The 16853-nt window shown below is 38.8% G+C and overlaps 1 protein-coding gene across 3 annotated transcripts in view; it reads left to right on the forward strand.

The window, feature by feature from the left end:
* The window catches only part of vaspb (vasodilator stimulated phosphoprotein b), a 28463-nt gene extending 13545 nt beyond the window's left edge, over positions 1-14918 (forward strand). The window contains exons 2-14 of one of the 3 annotated variants that reach the window (XM_079246702.1): positions 1752-1923; positions 5204-5384; positions 6654-6720; positions 8592-8695; positions 9091-9335; positions 9844-9968; positions 10712-10763; positions 10911-10938; positions 11039-11078; positions 11290-11346; positions 11914-11983; positions 13366-13423; positions 13515-14918. In XM_079246702.1, the coding sequence (XP_079102828.1) occupies positions 1752-1923; positions 5204-5384; positions 6654-6720; positions 8592-8695; positions 9091-9335; positions 9844-9968; positions 10712-10763; positions 10911-10938; positions 11039-11078; positions 11290-11346; positions 11914-11983; positions 13366-13423; positions 13515-13549 (1234 nt within the window). In that variant the 3' untranslated portion in view covers positions 13550-14918. The remainder of the gene's footprint in view (positions 1-1751; positions 1924-5203; positions 5385-6653; positions 6721-8591; positions 8696-9090; positions 9336-9843; positions 9969-10711; positions 10764-10910; positions 10939-11038; positions 11079-11289; positions 11347-11913; positions 11984-13365; positions 13424-13514) is intronic. The other 2 variants (XM_079246703.1, XM_079246704.1) reach the window with 2 other exon arrangements.
* The last annotated feature ends 1935 nt before the right edge of the window (positions 14919-16853 follow it).

Consider the following 16853-nt stretch of genomic DNA (forward strand, 5'->3'; position numbering starts at 1 on the left):
AGTGTTTTCATTCATTTCTCCATCCGGTGTCTCCAGCTTCCAGTCTTCATCCCCCATGTGTTTACTTCTTCCCTTCCAGCTGCTCTACACTCTACTCAAAAAAATCCAACAAAGGAGCTTTTGATATACATACATTTGTTTTACATACATTTATTAGATTTAAATGTCTATATATTAGAAGTGCTACAAATGCAATAGAAGACTACAAGTGCCATTCCAGCTTAATTGATTGTTATACCAAAAATTAAATGATGAAGTAATTAAATTTTATTTAAAAAGATAAAAGCTCACTGGTTCGATCCTTGGCTGGTTTGGTCAGTGGCCTTTCTGTGTGGAGTTTGCATGTTCTCCCCGTGTATGCGTGGGTTCTCTCCGGGTTCTCCAGCTTCCTCCCACCATCCAAAGACATGCATGTTAGGTTAATTGGTCACTCTAAATTGCCCCTAGGAATGAGTGTGACCGTGAGTGGTTGGTTGTCTCTCTGTGTGTGGCCCTGCGATGGACTGGCGAGCTGTCCAGGGTGTACCCTGCCTGTCGCCCAAAGCCAGCTGGGATAGGCTCCAGCTTCCCCGCGACTCTGAATTGGAATAAGCGGTTCGGAAAATGAATGAATGAATGAAGATAAAAGCTGAAGAAATGCTTAACAAATCAGACTTTATCTATAAAGTTCTTTTCCTGCCAAAGGTAACACAAAGTGCTTCACATGATTAAAATGATTTATATTAAAAAAAAAAACAAAACAAACAAAAAAAAAACCATGAATGGAATGAACACACACTCATTTTTTCTCACATGCAGTTACACATACATCCACATTTGTGAAAATACAGAGCAGCCTTTCCCCACAACAACCCGAACTCCCTAAATCCCATATTCTGTCTCTAAAATATCAATAAAAATATAAAAATAATAGTGTAAAATAAAGTAATAAACAGTAATAACAACACAACATAAAGATCATACAAGATGCTAACACACCAAGATGCATTAAAAACTTTGTGTTGACACAATTTTTATATATTTAAACATGTCTTAACCCCTGACACTCGGTGCAGCTATCTTTTGAAGTGCCTGAAAGCGTTCAAGGCGCTCTTCCTCTTGCTCCATGTGCTCAGTGGCATCGCTTGGTTGTGATTGTTTCCTCCAACTTTATTTTCCAAACCTAAAATATTTTCTTTTCACACACTCTTCATGTGTCCTTTGTTTGTTTTTCCATCAAATGCTCCTATAAGATGCGTAATAAGTCCATTCAGCGTCACCAACAATTTAACAACCTGCAGACCAGTTCTTAAATCATGATCATGCATGCATCAAAACATTGTTGGAATTTTGTTTCCCAAGTTTCCCTGATGTTTTAGTTCTGACTCTTCAAGATGCTTGTAGCTTACATCAGAAAGGTGAACGGATTACTTTGGTTGCACTGCTCACATGGTCTATTTATTTCTATTAACCTTTGTGCCATGTCTTTCATCTTGCAGTTGGTGTGCAATACATCCTCTGCAAAAGCTTTTTTCTTGTTGAGGAAATGTTTTGTTTAGACATGAAGAAGCAAATGAAAAAGGAATTTAAACTTGAAGCTCGGTTAGCAGCTCTTAAACCACATCAAATTAGATCTTAGATTTAATATCTGCATTCTCACTCAGAGCTTTACTCTAAAGACTCCTTCCATCTCTACTGATTGTTCATTCTCTTATTATCTCTCATTATGTTCATTCACATTCTCTCTTATTTTTCTTGTCTGTGTCTTGCAGTGAGTCAAGTATTTGCCAGGCTCGGGCCACTGTGATGATCTATGATGATGGCAATAAGAAGTGGCTCCCAGCAGGCAATGGACCCCAGACCTTCAGCAGAGTCCAGATCTTTCACAACCCCACCAACAATGCCTTCAGGATAGTGGGACGCAAGATGCAGACCGACCAGCAGGTGCGTCTGTCTGCTTTTGGCGGACTGCATGTGTGACTAATCTTGCACGTTTTGTGCGGGTACACATAGTTACTGCTGCCATGTAGGTCATGGACATCTGTGGTGCCAAAGACGGTCTCCAAAAGCGAGTGTGAGACTGTTTTTTCTTCAGTCCCTTTCAAAACTAAAATGGCTGTAAAGGTTCTTTCAGGGTTATGTGGACTAGTGAGCACCTTGAAGGACATCACACCTTCAGTGTTTTGTTTTCTCTAATTTTTTGTGCAGAGCATGTAGGAATGTTGAAAGGACATTGGCTAGGTGGTGGGAAGTAGCGCTGTTAAAATGATAAATTCCTCTTTCACATGATGACACAATAAACCCTGGACATTTCAGGCCTTTATTTAAAAAAGTGTTTTTTTGGTTTTTTTTTGTTGTTTTTTTTTGTTAACAGAATTTTTTTTAAGCATTATTTACTTTTAATGTAGTAGGGGAGTCATGCTTGTGAGATTACTTGGTCAGATTACATCTGAACAACCATGATGAGTTGAGTATTCCCATGTTTTTTAAGCCTTTCCAGTTTCTGATGTCTGATATTTAATTTAGACGTTAGTGGGAATGCAAAAGAGTCGAGACTGAAAGGATCTTTTCGTCCTTTCTCGAGGGGAAAAAAAAAAAAGCCTTGAGATATTGAAGTTCTTGGCGATGTTGGTCAAATTGTGCAGACGATGTGGGGAAGTTCCCACAAACTTATATGGAGAATATTCTCTGTATATGAATGTACTGGAGATGCTGAACATTGTTGACAGCTTCTCCAATGAACTCTTCTTTTCAGAGTTTTATACTTTTTAATTGATCCTATCAAGAGCCTGGGTTCTTGGTATGCCAACCACAAATGAGCATCAAGAAAAAGACGGAAGCGGTAACATGGAGTTCTGTTTGGATAGGAAGAAAAAGTCAGCAGTGTGTATTCACAGAAGCCAAGGTCAAAACAATATTGAAAAAATAATATTCTCCCCACAGTAAAATTAGGGATGCTCAGACTGTGTGTGGCTCTGTTGTTTAGCGTTTACCTGCAGTGAAGGAGCTAGATTTAGATGGTCAGTTAAGGAGCCCGGTTGTGTCTTCTTTTTCCTGTTTTTTTTTAATTTAAACTTTTTTTTTTTTTTTTAAATTTTATCATGACGCTATCATCAGAGGTTCCTTAGTGAGTTAGTTGTTTTTAGCTATGGCTACAGTTACATGTTGTATTTTAATTAAAAATGACTTATTCAGACGAGTAGACCGCATAATAATTATTACCAATTTTACTTTAATTTTTGTTTTAATTTTAAAGCAACCTCCACACACAAGCATAATACTTCACTGTTTTCATCAATGGAGGAAGCAAAGGGAGACATACTAGAGAAGGGAGGAAGACGACCATGCAGCATGTGTGTGTCATCGTGACAGGACAAGGGAACAAACACAAATAGAACGACCAGAATGAACTTAAAGCAGAATGAATATATTATGATAGAGGAATTAATCCATTTAGTTTTTAAATGGGAATAAATCTGACACTAACTTCAGTTTATTTCAGAATTATTGTTTTTATTATAAAGTAGCCTACGTGGTCATTGTTCATCTCTTTAAAGCAGATTTAACTTTTAACCCAAATTAAAGAGGAATTAAAACTCTCATGTGAACACAACATATTAAACTGCAAGTTAAATGCAGTTTGGATAAAAAAAAAAAAAAAAAAAAAAAAGGAAGATGTGACATTTTTTGAAAATCCCCACCGAATCTAACGGAGTCCCCCTGACTAATCTAGTGTGAATGTCCCCTTTAGAAGAACAAACAGGCCATCACTAAAGAACTTGAATTCAGGCACATGTACACTTCTAATTTATTTTAACCTTGAATACCAATGACCAGAGAAGAAGCCAGTCTTTGGATTTATTGTTTTATCTTATGCAGGAATTGTTGATTTTCATTATGCAGTGAATGAAAAAGTATTCATTATGACTCCCCCTGCACATAGAAACCTCGGCAAATTCCAAGCTGGAAAGCTGTCTAAACTCTTTTGGAGTGGGTCTATTCTTGACTAAACCTTTTCTTGTCCCTGCTGCCACAGCATCTCCTCCTTTTAAACATTAAGCACTCTGAAGTGTTCCCCAGAGACGGGTCCTAAAGTAGATGATGTTTCCTGCAAGATAGTTAGCCTGTTCAACCATTTCCTGGACAATTTAAAAAGAAGCCTGATACCCTGTAAGGACTCTATATTTGTCGGTGATAGAGATGCAAGTTGCTGTGAACTTGTGGGTAATGAGATCAGCAGGGGGCAAGTTTTAACGAATATTGCAGCTGTGTCTTTTTCCTCCCCATTTTCTGCACCTTTTTCTGTCTGTTTGCATATAAAATAACTTTTTGTTGACACTTTTATTCATCTTGTTTTGACTGGATGAGTAAAGAGGCTAAGACAACGCACGTGAACCTGCCGTATCAAGGATTCCCCGAGGACATTATGGCTTTTCCTGCTGATTTCTTTTAGTCAGACGTTACACTAAAAGCGTGTCAAGGCCCTCGTTTTTTTTTTTTGTTGTTGTTGTTTTTTAATCCTGTTTCTCCGTGTGTCCCTTTCACATTCTCCCTGTGTTTGATAAGATTGTGAACAGTTTTGGAAAATGCCACTGTCTGCAGCTGCCTGACCTTGCTTGACCTTGCTGCCCTCTCTTTTCAGCGCATGTTGCTCCCCTATGATATTCCCCCTGACAGGGTCTCCTCTCCTCCCCTCTACTCGGTGGAATCCAGAAGCTTTTAAACAAATAGTGAAATGGCATGTCAGCACATTCAAGTAACACTCAAACCCAAAGCAGATTTTTCTTTTCCTGGTTAACAGGCCTCACGCCACCTACTGGGTGGAAAATAAACCAGTGTGATCCTTATAAAAATAAAGCAAACGCATCATTTTTGGCATTAGAACGGATGTGGTCTTGTGAGGCCCCTTTTTTTAATAGCTTTTCCTGTAAAGATTACAGCTTCTATAGGTTGCCACGTTTTCTCTTTTTATAAATGTCTAACCAGCAGGGGTGGAAGTGCATTGCATTCTTTCATTTAGGGGATGCAGTTATTCAAAGCATTTTACTAGTAGCTTATTCACATACGAACAATGTGAATGGACACATCATAGGGCTTTCTAGAGTTCAACATATGAACAACTTCTCTACGTCCTGACCTGAACCATTTCCTCCAATTATCAAAGCCATCTTTTCCATGTCATAGTGATTCACATTGACTGATTTTTTTTGGTATTCTCTCTCAGGTGGTTATAAACTGTCCAATCACACGAGGGCTCAAGTACAACCAGGCTACACCCAATTTTCACCAGTGGAGAGATGCTCGGCAGGTGTGGGGGCTCAACTTTGGCAGCAAGGAAGATGCAACGCTATTCGCCACTGGTATGGCTCATGCTGTGGAGGTCCTAAACACCATGGCTGATGCAGGTAAACGAGTTCTCACTACACATTATTATTAGCTTTTTAATGGCATGTTTGTGTTCTACAAATAGGAGCTTCTCTCATTTTAAAAAATGAAGGCAGGACATACAATTAATGAATTTTTTTATGAATCTTCTTATTTCTTCTAGTCTCTCAAGTAAGGCCAAACCGATGTATCTTACTTTGCTTGTTTGTTCGGTTCTTTTTTTTCTTTTTCTTTCTTTTTTTTTAAACGGAGATTTTTCTGTCTTGTCCCTCTAAATCTGGCTAAATACTGTTATTTGCCTGAAAAGGAATGTTCATAAAAACTCCAACCATAGTGAAGTGAAGTATTATTTTATGCATAGGGTTGCAGGTTTGTGGCTTGTGTTGTCAGACTGTGCGCTGCTCTTTCTTTGGTTTAATGTCAGTGTTTTCCTCCTTTATTGACACAGTAACGAGAAACTAGCCAGATGGCACCAACTTTGTCAACAGTACTGTCGTTTATTACATATATACATATAAATATAAACAGATGTACAGTTTCACATAGACTGTAATGAACCTTGTAATGGTTTTTGGCCTCTAATGGCCTTTAATTTGACAGCAGATTAACAGAAAAGTGTCTGGGACAAGGGCCCCAGACTGAGATTCAAACCTGGGCCAGCTAAGATGAGGAGCTGATGCTTCTATTCATGGTGTGGATGCTTAACCAGTTGCTTAACCAGTCACACATCACTCTTGCTGGTGCATAATCTAACAGAGACTCAGCTCCCAGGGTCTCAGGTGTTGGGTATGACCCAATTTGACCTTTAGCTATAGGTTTTCCTTTGTGTGATTGTTGCTGCTGAGTTTCTCAGAGTAACCTGTGTTTATTAGTAGAAAGACTTAAAGCAAGGAAAACAAATGAATAGTATAAGAAAGAAACAAAAAAATGATCACCCTCTTGGGTGGGTTTGGGTGTAATTTTTGCAAAGCCAGTTGCAGGAGGGACTCTGTTTGATTCTGTACAAACCACTAAATTGTAAACAAGCTTTGCTTCTCATATTTTGACCTTTATGAAGTAAAAAACTACAGCCAGGTTTCTATGGCTCACCTGCTTCCATCCTTCTGTTACATCACAGCTGCTTCAGACTTTGAACTTTCAGCAGCAAGAAAGGGTCAAAAAGGTGTGTTCATCTATAAAAGCGCAGAGGATACATTTCAAAGAGGATTGTTCGAGTGCAATTAAACCAATAAACTGCACAGTCTAAGCTTGTGTTTACAAAGAGCATATTTTTCATTTCGTTTTGGCAGGCTATGCAACCCTCCCCCGCCCGGTTTCAAACGGACCTTCTCCAGAAGAGCTTGAACAGCAGCGGAGGTACTGTTACATTACTTGTTTCACTAATGCAGAAAACAATGGTAAATATGCACACAGCAATACTATAAATGCCGTGTGTGCTCTGCTAGAGCATAGAAGCAAACTATCGTCCAGCCTTAGTCAAGCTGTCTTGGCTTTGCAGTAGTCCGCTTGGCACAGTTTTGCACACAGGCATATGTGGGGGATTTGATGGCATTAACCCGACAACAGTTAAACCCTCAGTCAGCCCCTCATTCAGGTTAAAGGTTGAATAGCAAGGCTCTTGCATCTACCTCACCTTTCCTTTACCCTGTTCTGTCAGAAAAACCTGTTGAGGTGGTTTCATGACGGTCTGCATAGACACAGCATTAACCTTTTAATCTCATTTGGACTAAAAGGTGATGTACTGACTCCACAGAGAAGAAGGTTTTTCATTGGCCTTTTGGACTGTCCATCATGTCAGAGGCTCCCATTAGCTTCCAAGCATGCTGTGACTGACTAAGCTTTAAAGACCTCTAAACTCCAGCATAGATGCTGCTGTTTGTGGATGTTATAGTTGTTTCAGCTGTTAGTTCTCATGAACATTTGCAATATTCCCTGGTATCAGATGATGGTTTAAAAAAAAAAAAAAGGAATCTGATCACCCCTCACTGTCCTGGGCGCACTGCCTGAGCTTTAAATCACAGCTAGCCTGACTTTGTATGTGTTTGTGTGCATGTGTGTGGCCTTGTGCATTTGAGTGTATGTGTACACTGTTAAGTGCCCTGTTCTGTATACAGCTGTGATGAAGAGTGGCAGATGTTTTGTGGAAGAGGGGAGGGTGTAGCAGCAAAACGGGGGCAACTTTAATGAGGCCACTTTGTCCAGCTGAGGATTTCTCAGTAGTAAACTAATCCCACTTGGTGAACTCCACCTCTTATTGTTTTACAGTAGACATGTTTTTGCCCTCTGCCCAAAATGCAAAAAAGCAGGTTTCAGCTGTTCATTTAATAAAAATCTGCTTGAGGAGGCTCCAAAGACTACTTCTGCAGCAGAATGTGACCATAACATGGAGGAGAAATATCCTGTGCACTTGTCTTTTAATAAGTGGAAAGTCTGTAGGTAGAAGCCAAATTGCAAGACATGGTTGACTGTTTTTTTTTGTTTTTTTTTAAGTAATTTGGTTATTCTGAAAATGGCCTGTGCTTTCAGATCAATAAGTCTAAGTATTTGATACATAGGATGATGTCATTATTAATCAGATCTGTTGTGACAAAATACCCCTTTGAAACATTTAGGACAAATCCAACTATTAGCTTTTCTTTTTTTTTTATTTTTAGTATTTATGGTGCTTCCATCTTTCCTCTAGCCTGACTTGTCCTTGTTGCCAGTAGATTGTTGCTGCTCTACTAATTCAGCAACTACTCTGTGAAACTTAAAACAACACTGAATAAGCAAAAATAATCATATAACCTTTTGGGATACAGTATTTTTCAAAAATCCTTTAATAATAATAGTAACCCTTCAGGTTCCTGACATCTTAAATAGAGAGTATCTTCATTTATACACTCTAGGATGAGGAACTATGGGCCCATTTTGCTCATTCAGGATCAGTGCATCTCAACATAAAACATGCTGCGTTCGCTTTCTTTCTGTGGGGACGTAGTAGCACATTTGGACAAAAGGTTATCTGACTGAGGAGTTTTATTTCTACCTCTCATGTGTGTATTTCTTAGAAAAAGCAGGTCTATAAAATGTTAATATTACTAAATGTCCCATCATGCCATCAATACTGCGTTGTCTTATGGTTAGCAAATTTGAAAGATGTACATGTAATAAAACAACTGTAAATCTATTGTTTTTGTTGTTGTTGTATTTTTAAGACGTAATTGTAACTGTGTTTTTGTTCATAGGTTGGAGCAGCAGAGGTTGGAGCAGGAACGACAGGAGAGAGAAAGACAGGAGCGGGAACGTCAGGAAAGAGAGAGACAAGAGAGAGAAAGACAAGCTGCTGCAGGTCAGGAAACACCTGGGTCCTTATCATGACAGCACTTAACTACAATACAGTCCAGTTTTAGTGGTTTCCTCATTATTTTCATTATGTAATTCTTCAGAATCAGGTCATTCAAACGATAATCCCCCCGTATGTCAAAACATCAGATTGATGGTTGATTCAGAGTGCTGCCATGTAAATTAAGAAGGAAAAAACAACAAAACACGGAGAGGCAGGGACAAATCCCTGGCAACAGACTGAAACAAGCTTGTTTAAAATGTTTTTCACTACATCTGTCTGTGTACTCGGCTTTGCCTATCTTGTTAGTTTTGCGCTTTGTTGGTGCCATACTGCCATCATTGTTCATCTTGATTCTTTATAAATCAATAAATGTTATTGATTCTTGCTTCTGTCTCTAGTCCATATTCCTCCAGCTCCACCGATGGTCTCTGGAGGCCCACCCCCTCCTCCAGCTCCTCCTCCACCCCCTGGCCCTCCGCCAGCTGCCGGCATCCCTCCTCCACCTGGGCCACCTCCCACGGGACCTCCACCAGCTCCACCATTGCCGACTGCAGGAGGAGATGGCATTGGTGGTGGTGGTGAAGGAGGAGGAGGGGGTTTGGCAGCTGCTTTGGCAGGAGCCAAACTCCGTAAAGTGTCCAAGGTGAGTAAGTTCATCATACTTCTTGACTCTTTTGCTGGTTTGGACATTTGATTTGTCATGGCTTAGATGATGCAAGTATTGCTGAAGATGGTTCACATCATTTCTCAAAACAAGAATCCCTTGATTAACCTCATCTAAATCCAATGTAATGTAATGAGATGAAAACTTTTGTGATATAGATAATATTAAAGTGGTTTGTTTAGATGACATTGTTCATTCCCACTTGTTCTGAGAGTTTTTTTCCCCTTTATTTAGATATGAAAAGATCCTTCACATTTCTATTCTTACTATGAGAAGTCAAAATATTTGCAGCAAAAAAGAAAAGCTCTTCTGAGAGAATAATTAAACTCTTGGATAAAAACTGATTGGTTATATGCATTTTCTGTTATGCAAATGGTATTTTGCTTCTGCATTGATCCAGTTGTAGCCGCTTAGAATAGCATACAGGCATACAAGCCTCCCATGTTTTTTTTCTTTCTATTTATTTATTTTTATTTGCTGCCCTCAGCAGGAGGATCAAGCTCCTGCAGCTCCAGCAGGTAGAAGTGACTCCAGCAGGAGCAGTAATTCCTCCATTGGAGGAGTGGGAGGAGGTGGTTTGATGGGTGAGATGAGTGCCATATTGGCACGAAGGTGGGTGACCCCAACAATTTACAATTAAATTAAACGCCCAATACTCACAAAGTTTATTGATTACCGTTAAACACTGATTCTTCATTTGAAGCCAGAGAACAGATAACAAGATAGGATCTCTTTAAATTAAGCAAGAATTTATTCTAAATTCAGGGCACTGGTAACGCATTGCAGCGCTGGGCTCAGGAGGACAGATCGTCTCCGTCCGTCTGAGCCCCAATCAATGGATGTAGATCACATTTTATCTTCTGAGACTGCCCTAAACAATGGAATGGCATACCAAACAACCGATTTTAATGATCATACGTGAGCGGGCTGCTGACTTGATAGATCAGAAAGTGCTCTTTAATGTGTGTGAATATTGAATTGAGGTGTGTATCTAATTCAACAGACCTGACAGATATCAAACTGATGACACTTAGTTACATCTAGTTCTTACATCACTCTGTGCATCTTAACTTGATGATTCTTGCTTATCTGACATTCTGTGTACTGGGAGAGGTCTTAGCTAAAGGACACGGTGAGACATAAGTGAGATAATGTTTATCAGAAGCATAAGTCATAAAACATTCATAGATGAGCCAAGATGGTTCAGAAAATAAGTAATTACTACATTAGTTTGTTTTATTTGTGCCACATCACCACTTGAATTATAAATAAAAACATAAAGTTTACGTTGTACTCAACCAACCCTCCAAATTTTCAGTTATGTGTGAAATGAATTCAAATGATTTTCTCCTCAGGAGAAAAGCTGCAGATACAGGGGAGAAAGCACCTCCAAAGACACAAGATAATGTAAGAGCTGCTTTTCTTTGTGACATTACTTTAATTTAACTGAGAAACAATAAAATGTGAAGAATTGTAGATGATAGAGAGATTGAAGAAAAGGAATAAACGAGAGTGACTCAGTGTTTACAGAAGTTCTCGGTCTTTTCTCTACAGGATGATTCAGAGCCGCAAGGTCAAAGTGGTGAGAACTGGAAAGTTTATTAATAGCACGCTACCTACAATCCTTCTGATGCAAAATTCAAATAAGCAGCTCATGTTTTTACTTTTTATCTCACTCTTAGACACGCTAAGAAGACCCTGGGAGAAATCTTCTATGACCAGGTAATTCAGTCGTCACCGGTGAATCTGTAACCCTGGTATGTCTTGTTTGGACTCACCGCACAGCTAGTTCTTCATCAGTGCGCACGTGTGTCTTTTTGCATTTTTGTTACCACCTGCACATCTGTCTTCGCCTGAGGACAGGAGTACTTTTTTGTGTGTGACTGTTGTTCATTTTCTTTCTAAGAAGAGAGTGTGTGTGTTTCACTAACAGGAATAACTCCATCCCCAAGAGCATGGACTCCACTCCCTCATTGTCCCAAGCTTTCAGGTATACATGCTGTCCCACTCCCTCGTGAATTCAGCTCCTCTTGTCGGTCTTTCCCATCTCAGGCCAGTGCAGCAACACCACAACCTCCCTGCTGGTAGCATATTTTACAGCTGATAGCACCACCTAATGGATCAGAGAATGCTATGCATGTACACCATGTACCATGTAGATGTGTCATCTGTGCTTATTGATTTAAATGTTGGTTGCCATGGTTGTGGCTGGTGCACTGTAGCAAAGGCATAATCTTGCATATGCTGTGGTTGATGGGTGGGTGGATAGATACCAAGCACAATGAAAGTATTCTACAAATATATTATTTTCATAATAGCAATAATTGGTTAATTTGGTTTTATTGAATAAAAAATGGATTTATTCATTTATTAATGGCTTTAATCTCATTGCCACTCTGGGCGTACATTTCTGCATTTTCTATTCATTCTGCCTTCATCTCTTTGGTACTGCAGTCATTAGCTTGATTAGTTGTTACATTGACAACACAGAACCTTGCAAGGATATGTTCATGAAATGTATTTGTTTTCGTTTTGTTTTTTTTTTGTCTTCGTACAGGGCAAAGGGCGCTGGCAACAGTACTGATGCAGGTGGAGCCGATGACTCAGATTTGGAGAAAATGAAACAGGTGAATGACCAAAACTGTTAAACACAAAAGAGTCTGATTACATGCACTTTAACGGGTCTCAAAACGCAGAAGTTAAAGCAGTCACAAATGCTTAAGTATCTATAAGTCCCAATGTTAGATTTCCGTCAGTACTGAAGAACTTTGATAACATTTTTGTTGCATTTGAGTGTTACTTTGTTGCCAATCATGTAAACTCTAATACAATTCAGAAAAATGGCTTTGATGGAGTTTGTTTGTTACCTGTTACATGTTGCAGCACTTAGACACACATGCCATGTTCACACCATCTTTGCTCTTGTACGTGTAAGCTGTGGATAGCTTTAGCAAAACAGCCTCATGTACAGACAGTGAAATTCAGTTAACGTTATACATATGCGGGTAGGTCAATTAATACAGACAGAGAGTTCATTTGTAACTATGGATGTGTTAAGTCTAATATAATGTGAGTTTAGGTTTTGTGTTAATCAGCCTTCAGGGCTACAGACAAACAACATGCCTTCCCATACACTCTGTTACAAAGTAGGGCTGAGACACCTTTGTTGCCTATATATGTCTTGTATGTGCGGTTGAAGTGGGTCTGTCCCTGTTGATCTTTAAGCTCTGGTCTGCTGTGGAAAAGACGGATGTCAAAATGGGCAAAGGTTTGCTGTGTGGTGGAGTGATACTAAGCATTAAATAATGAAGGTCGTCTGTGCTGCTTTGCTATTTATGGTTTTTGGTACTTCATCCTCTTAGTTATGAAATCCCCCCCTGCAGATCTGGCCAATTCTTAACCAATCAGCATTCATTCAACTCATTAGGCTCATTTCCAGAGTTCTGCACGTGTGTGTGTGTGTGTGTGTGTGTGTGTGTGTGTGTGTGTGTGTGTGTGTGTGTGTGTGTGTGTGTGTGTGTGTGTGTGTGTGTTTGTTTGTTTGATAATAACAAAAAGGCAGTTTGTGAGGACTAAGAGCATTGCAGATGGATACTTCCTTAAAGACCTTAAAGTTTAGCAGCGTTTTTATGGACACTTGCATTAATAACCACATGTCTGCGGTGGGTGTGCGTCTTCATTCATATTCATTAAAGTAAAATTATTTTCATTAAAATAATTTCAAACATTGCTGGTTTTACAGAAGTCATTTGCCTCTTTTTCTGCTTTGTGTGATGTACATCATCCAGGTAGTGTAGAGATGGAACGGACATGTCACTTAATAGATCACCAGAGTTGACCAGTGTTGTGAAATGGTATTTAATACAAACCAACTTGTACTTTTGGTGCAGTAAAACTGTGGACTAATCACATAGGCCAATAATAAAGAGAGTAAACACTCTCCAGTTGCCTTAAAAAAAATCCAAGTTTTTGTAAACTGCTTCTTTATCACCATGATTTTTGTCTGCAGGAGATCTTGGAGGAAGTGCGGAAAGAACTTCAAAAAGTCAAAGAGGAAATCATTGGAGGTTTGTGTTCTTCAAAGTGGTCAAAGCTTGAATTTAGCTTCCAGAAAATATATTTTAGGACTTATCTGTGTCTCTTTTATCCTTTCCACAGCCTTTGTTCAGGAGCTTCAGAAGAGAAGCACATAGTTCTGCTGAGCATGAGATGTAACACGGGGTGTGATCCATGGAGTCAGTTGAGGCATGTTGGGACCTCCTCTCCACTGCACCCTCTCGTGTAGCCCAGGGATTTTTCTCTTTTTCTCCTAAATCTATTCTCTTTTCTCTCTCTCTCTTACACAAACACATTTGAGCATTCTTGCTTATTTGTACAATAAACATAATCACTTCATGTAAATGGTAACCCAGGGACCTCCTCGTGTCGCCATCCAGCACTATTGATGATCACTCACTGTTACATCATTGTACCATCTTTCCCCTGTTCAGTCATCCTTCTCCTTGTTCTCTGTGACCTGCTCATCTGAAGCTGCAGCCACAGTCTCTCTTTTTGTCAGTCATCATAACTCTTTGCTGCAGAAATCCTGCCACCTGTGTTCTCTACCTTCTGCTGTCAGATTGCATCATTACTTGTCTAGCAATCTTCAGTATTCAGGGACAGTATATTCATTATGTTTTTACTGTAAAGGCAAGATGCTGGGTTTTCTTTTTTTCCTCTTTTGGCAAAATATGTTCAGACATTTGCTTGTTGGTTTTTGTCTCTCCCGTTAGCTGAAGGTGAATGTCAGTAATCAAGGATGGATATAAGAAACGCTCATTCTATACTGCAGCGTGACTGTGAAGTGGACTTAGAGCTCCCCGTTACTGCCAAGAACTAAAAGAGTCCCAACACAAGCCTTTACTGCTGCAACACAGAGATACAAAGAGGAAGAGGAGACAAACAAAAGGGAACGTGTCTGATGGACAACCTGAGTGCTGTAAAAGAGGAGTGTAATGTAGTTTTATAATGTGTGAGAACTTTCTCTTTGCATTGCACTTGTTCCAGAGGAAGTGTGTCTGTGTGCCACGCTGCCTTGATGGACTATTCCCTCTCACTCAAAATGAGATATTATCTCTTGGCTGATGCAGTGATCTAACTGTACGCTGTGCTTCTGCCAGGTTTTTTTTTTCCCCATTGTAGTTATATTTTCTAATTTTGAAACGTGAAAAAAACGGCCATGATGAGGTCAATTGATTTGGCCATGACCAACTGCCTTGAGAATAAATATATAAATATATATATATATATATATCTATATATAAGGAAAAATATATATTTGTTTTGAGGGACAATGTTAGCAAAAGATGAAATGGTGTTTCTATTTTAATTGAAATGACTGGTGCGTGGGAATTTCAGTTTTCTTTTTTCAATGATTGTTTTCTTATGAATTGTGGGGTTTTTTTTCTTGTTTTTTTTTTTCTAATAGTCTAGGCTTTTTACACTGAAATATAAAGAAAACAGCTTAGAGACACTGGATTAGAAATGCCTTTGTAATCAAATACAGCTGCTTCTTGAAATGCATCCCTTTGTCCTGAGTCGTCATTTGCATGTTGTTTTTAAAGATTTGTTTGAATCATATTTAATGACTTATGGGCTACACTGCACAAACTTGATTACCTCTGCTAAAGAGGTGGCAGAGGTTGTTTTTGCCACTGTCTGTGAGCAACTTTACACAAAAACTACTGGATGGATTCATAATTATTGTTTTATAAAATTGGGTCTTGGTCAGACTTAGATCCCGTAACATTTGAGGGATGATCCAGATTGTTTTGTATAATAAATGGTGTGGGTGTTTGGCAAAATAAAACAAAGTTCCCCAAAGGTTTTATAAGATTTGAAGATGCATCTGGATCCTGGCAAAATTCTGATGCTACTATTCCGAACAGAAAAAATATTTTTGTAATTTTTATTGCTGCTGGAGAAGATCTAAATGTGCAGCAAATGCCACAGTATAGCCAACACATTGCATTGCTAATCAGTGTGTCTGGGAATCTAATTGTGAACATATTAATGAATGTAGGACTATAACAGGGTGGAAATCACAAGATGGGTGGAAAATGGCTGCTTGGTGGAGGTCTGCGACTCTGTGCTTTCACAGTTGTACTTTTATCCAGGCTTATATGCTTTGATGGGAGTAAAAAACATCAGGTTATGGTTTCTTTAGAAATTCATGTCTAAAGTTAATTTAACAAAAAAATACATTAGGGAATTTTAGCAATGGTGAGTCCAAACTTCTTCCTTCCTAAGCGTCAAGTCCTCCAGGGATGAGTGGTGGAAAGAAAGCTTAAACTTTTAATACTTGCAGAGTTAAGCATAACGACTGTCCAAAATCCCAGTAGTGGTATTAAAAAAAAATCTTACTGGCATTTGTAATAACTGATTTGCGGTGATGCTAAATAGGCACTGGCACTAATTTCTAAAATGGGTTATTGCATTTGTATTTATTTTGATCTACACTGACTGTATGAATACAGCTTTTCTTCCTGGAGTCAACCCAACATGCTTCTCTTAATACAATTTGCATATTTAGGAGCCAAGTTTTCCTTTAGGTTCAGAGGAATATGGGTCTGCCGGGCCTTTTTCACAAGCTCCACAGTGTACTGTACCCACAGGTCCTAGAGAAAGTGACTGAATAATAGCGCTGTGACGATATGCTTTTGTCCCGATTTGATTCCGATTTTTTGGGTGCCGATTCGATTTAAATTGCGATTCTCAAAATTCTTCAATGTTGCTGATTTTTGTAGATTAAAAAATAAAAAATAATTATAAAACTTGTTTTTGCTATTAATTTCTCTTGATTTCAGTTAGGAGAAAACAACCAAGTAGCCAGACCATCATTCTCCTGCTATAATGCCAAAGAATACAAGTAAAAAGATCAATAAAACCAATAAAAATGACAAATATTTTATAGTGGAATAATTTAATTGAAAAAAAAGTTTTTTTTTTTTTTTTGTTTTTTTTTTTTTTTACAAATACATATTTTCAAATTGTGAAAAAAAAATCTTTAATTAAAATTTTTTTAATTTTTCCATTTGATTTTCCCACCCCTACTGACTAATGTAACCAGGGCCATATTAAAAGTGCACTGGCCCCTGGGCCCATAGTGTTCCAGGGGCCCCCTTCCCCACAGCAACATTGTGAAAACTTTGAATGATACACTGTGAAACAACATTTTTAACGTCTCTCAGCCAATGGCAATACACTAGACACTGTGGTTTAACTATCTGGCTTTGATGTACATTTTGTTTAATGTCCAAACTGCTGCTGTTTGCCCCAGCTGGGTGTAGGACCCTGGGCCTGTTCTCTTAATTCCCATTGGATAATCCGGCCATGAATGTAACCCATATGGTAGACATATCTTGTCCAATTAAGATCTTTTGATAATGTAATTTACAAATAAAAAACAAACAAAAAACATGGGTCTTAATATTCCTGACCGTCCAAACTTCAGGGTGG

This window comes from Telmatherina bonti (assembly GCF_933228915.1).
Source record: "Telmatherina bonti genome assembly, chromosome: 9".
Lineage (NCBI taxonomy): Eukaryota > Metazoa > Chordata > Actinopteri > Atheriniformes > Telmatherinidae > Telmatherina > Telmatherina bonti.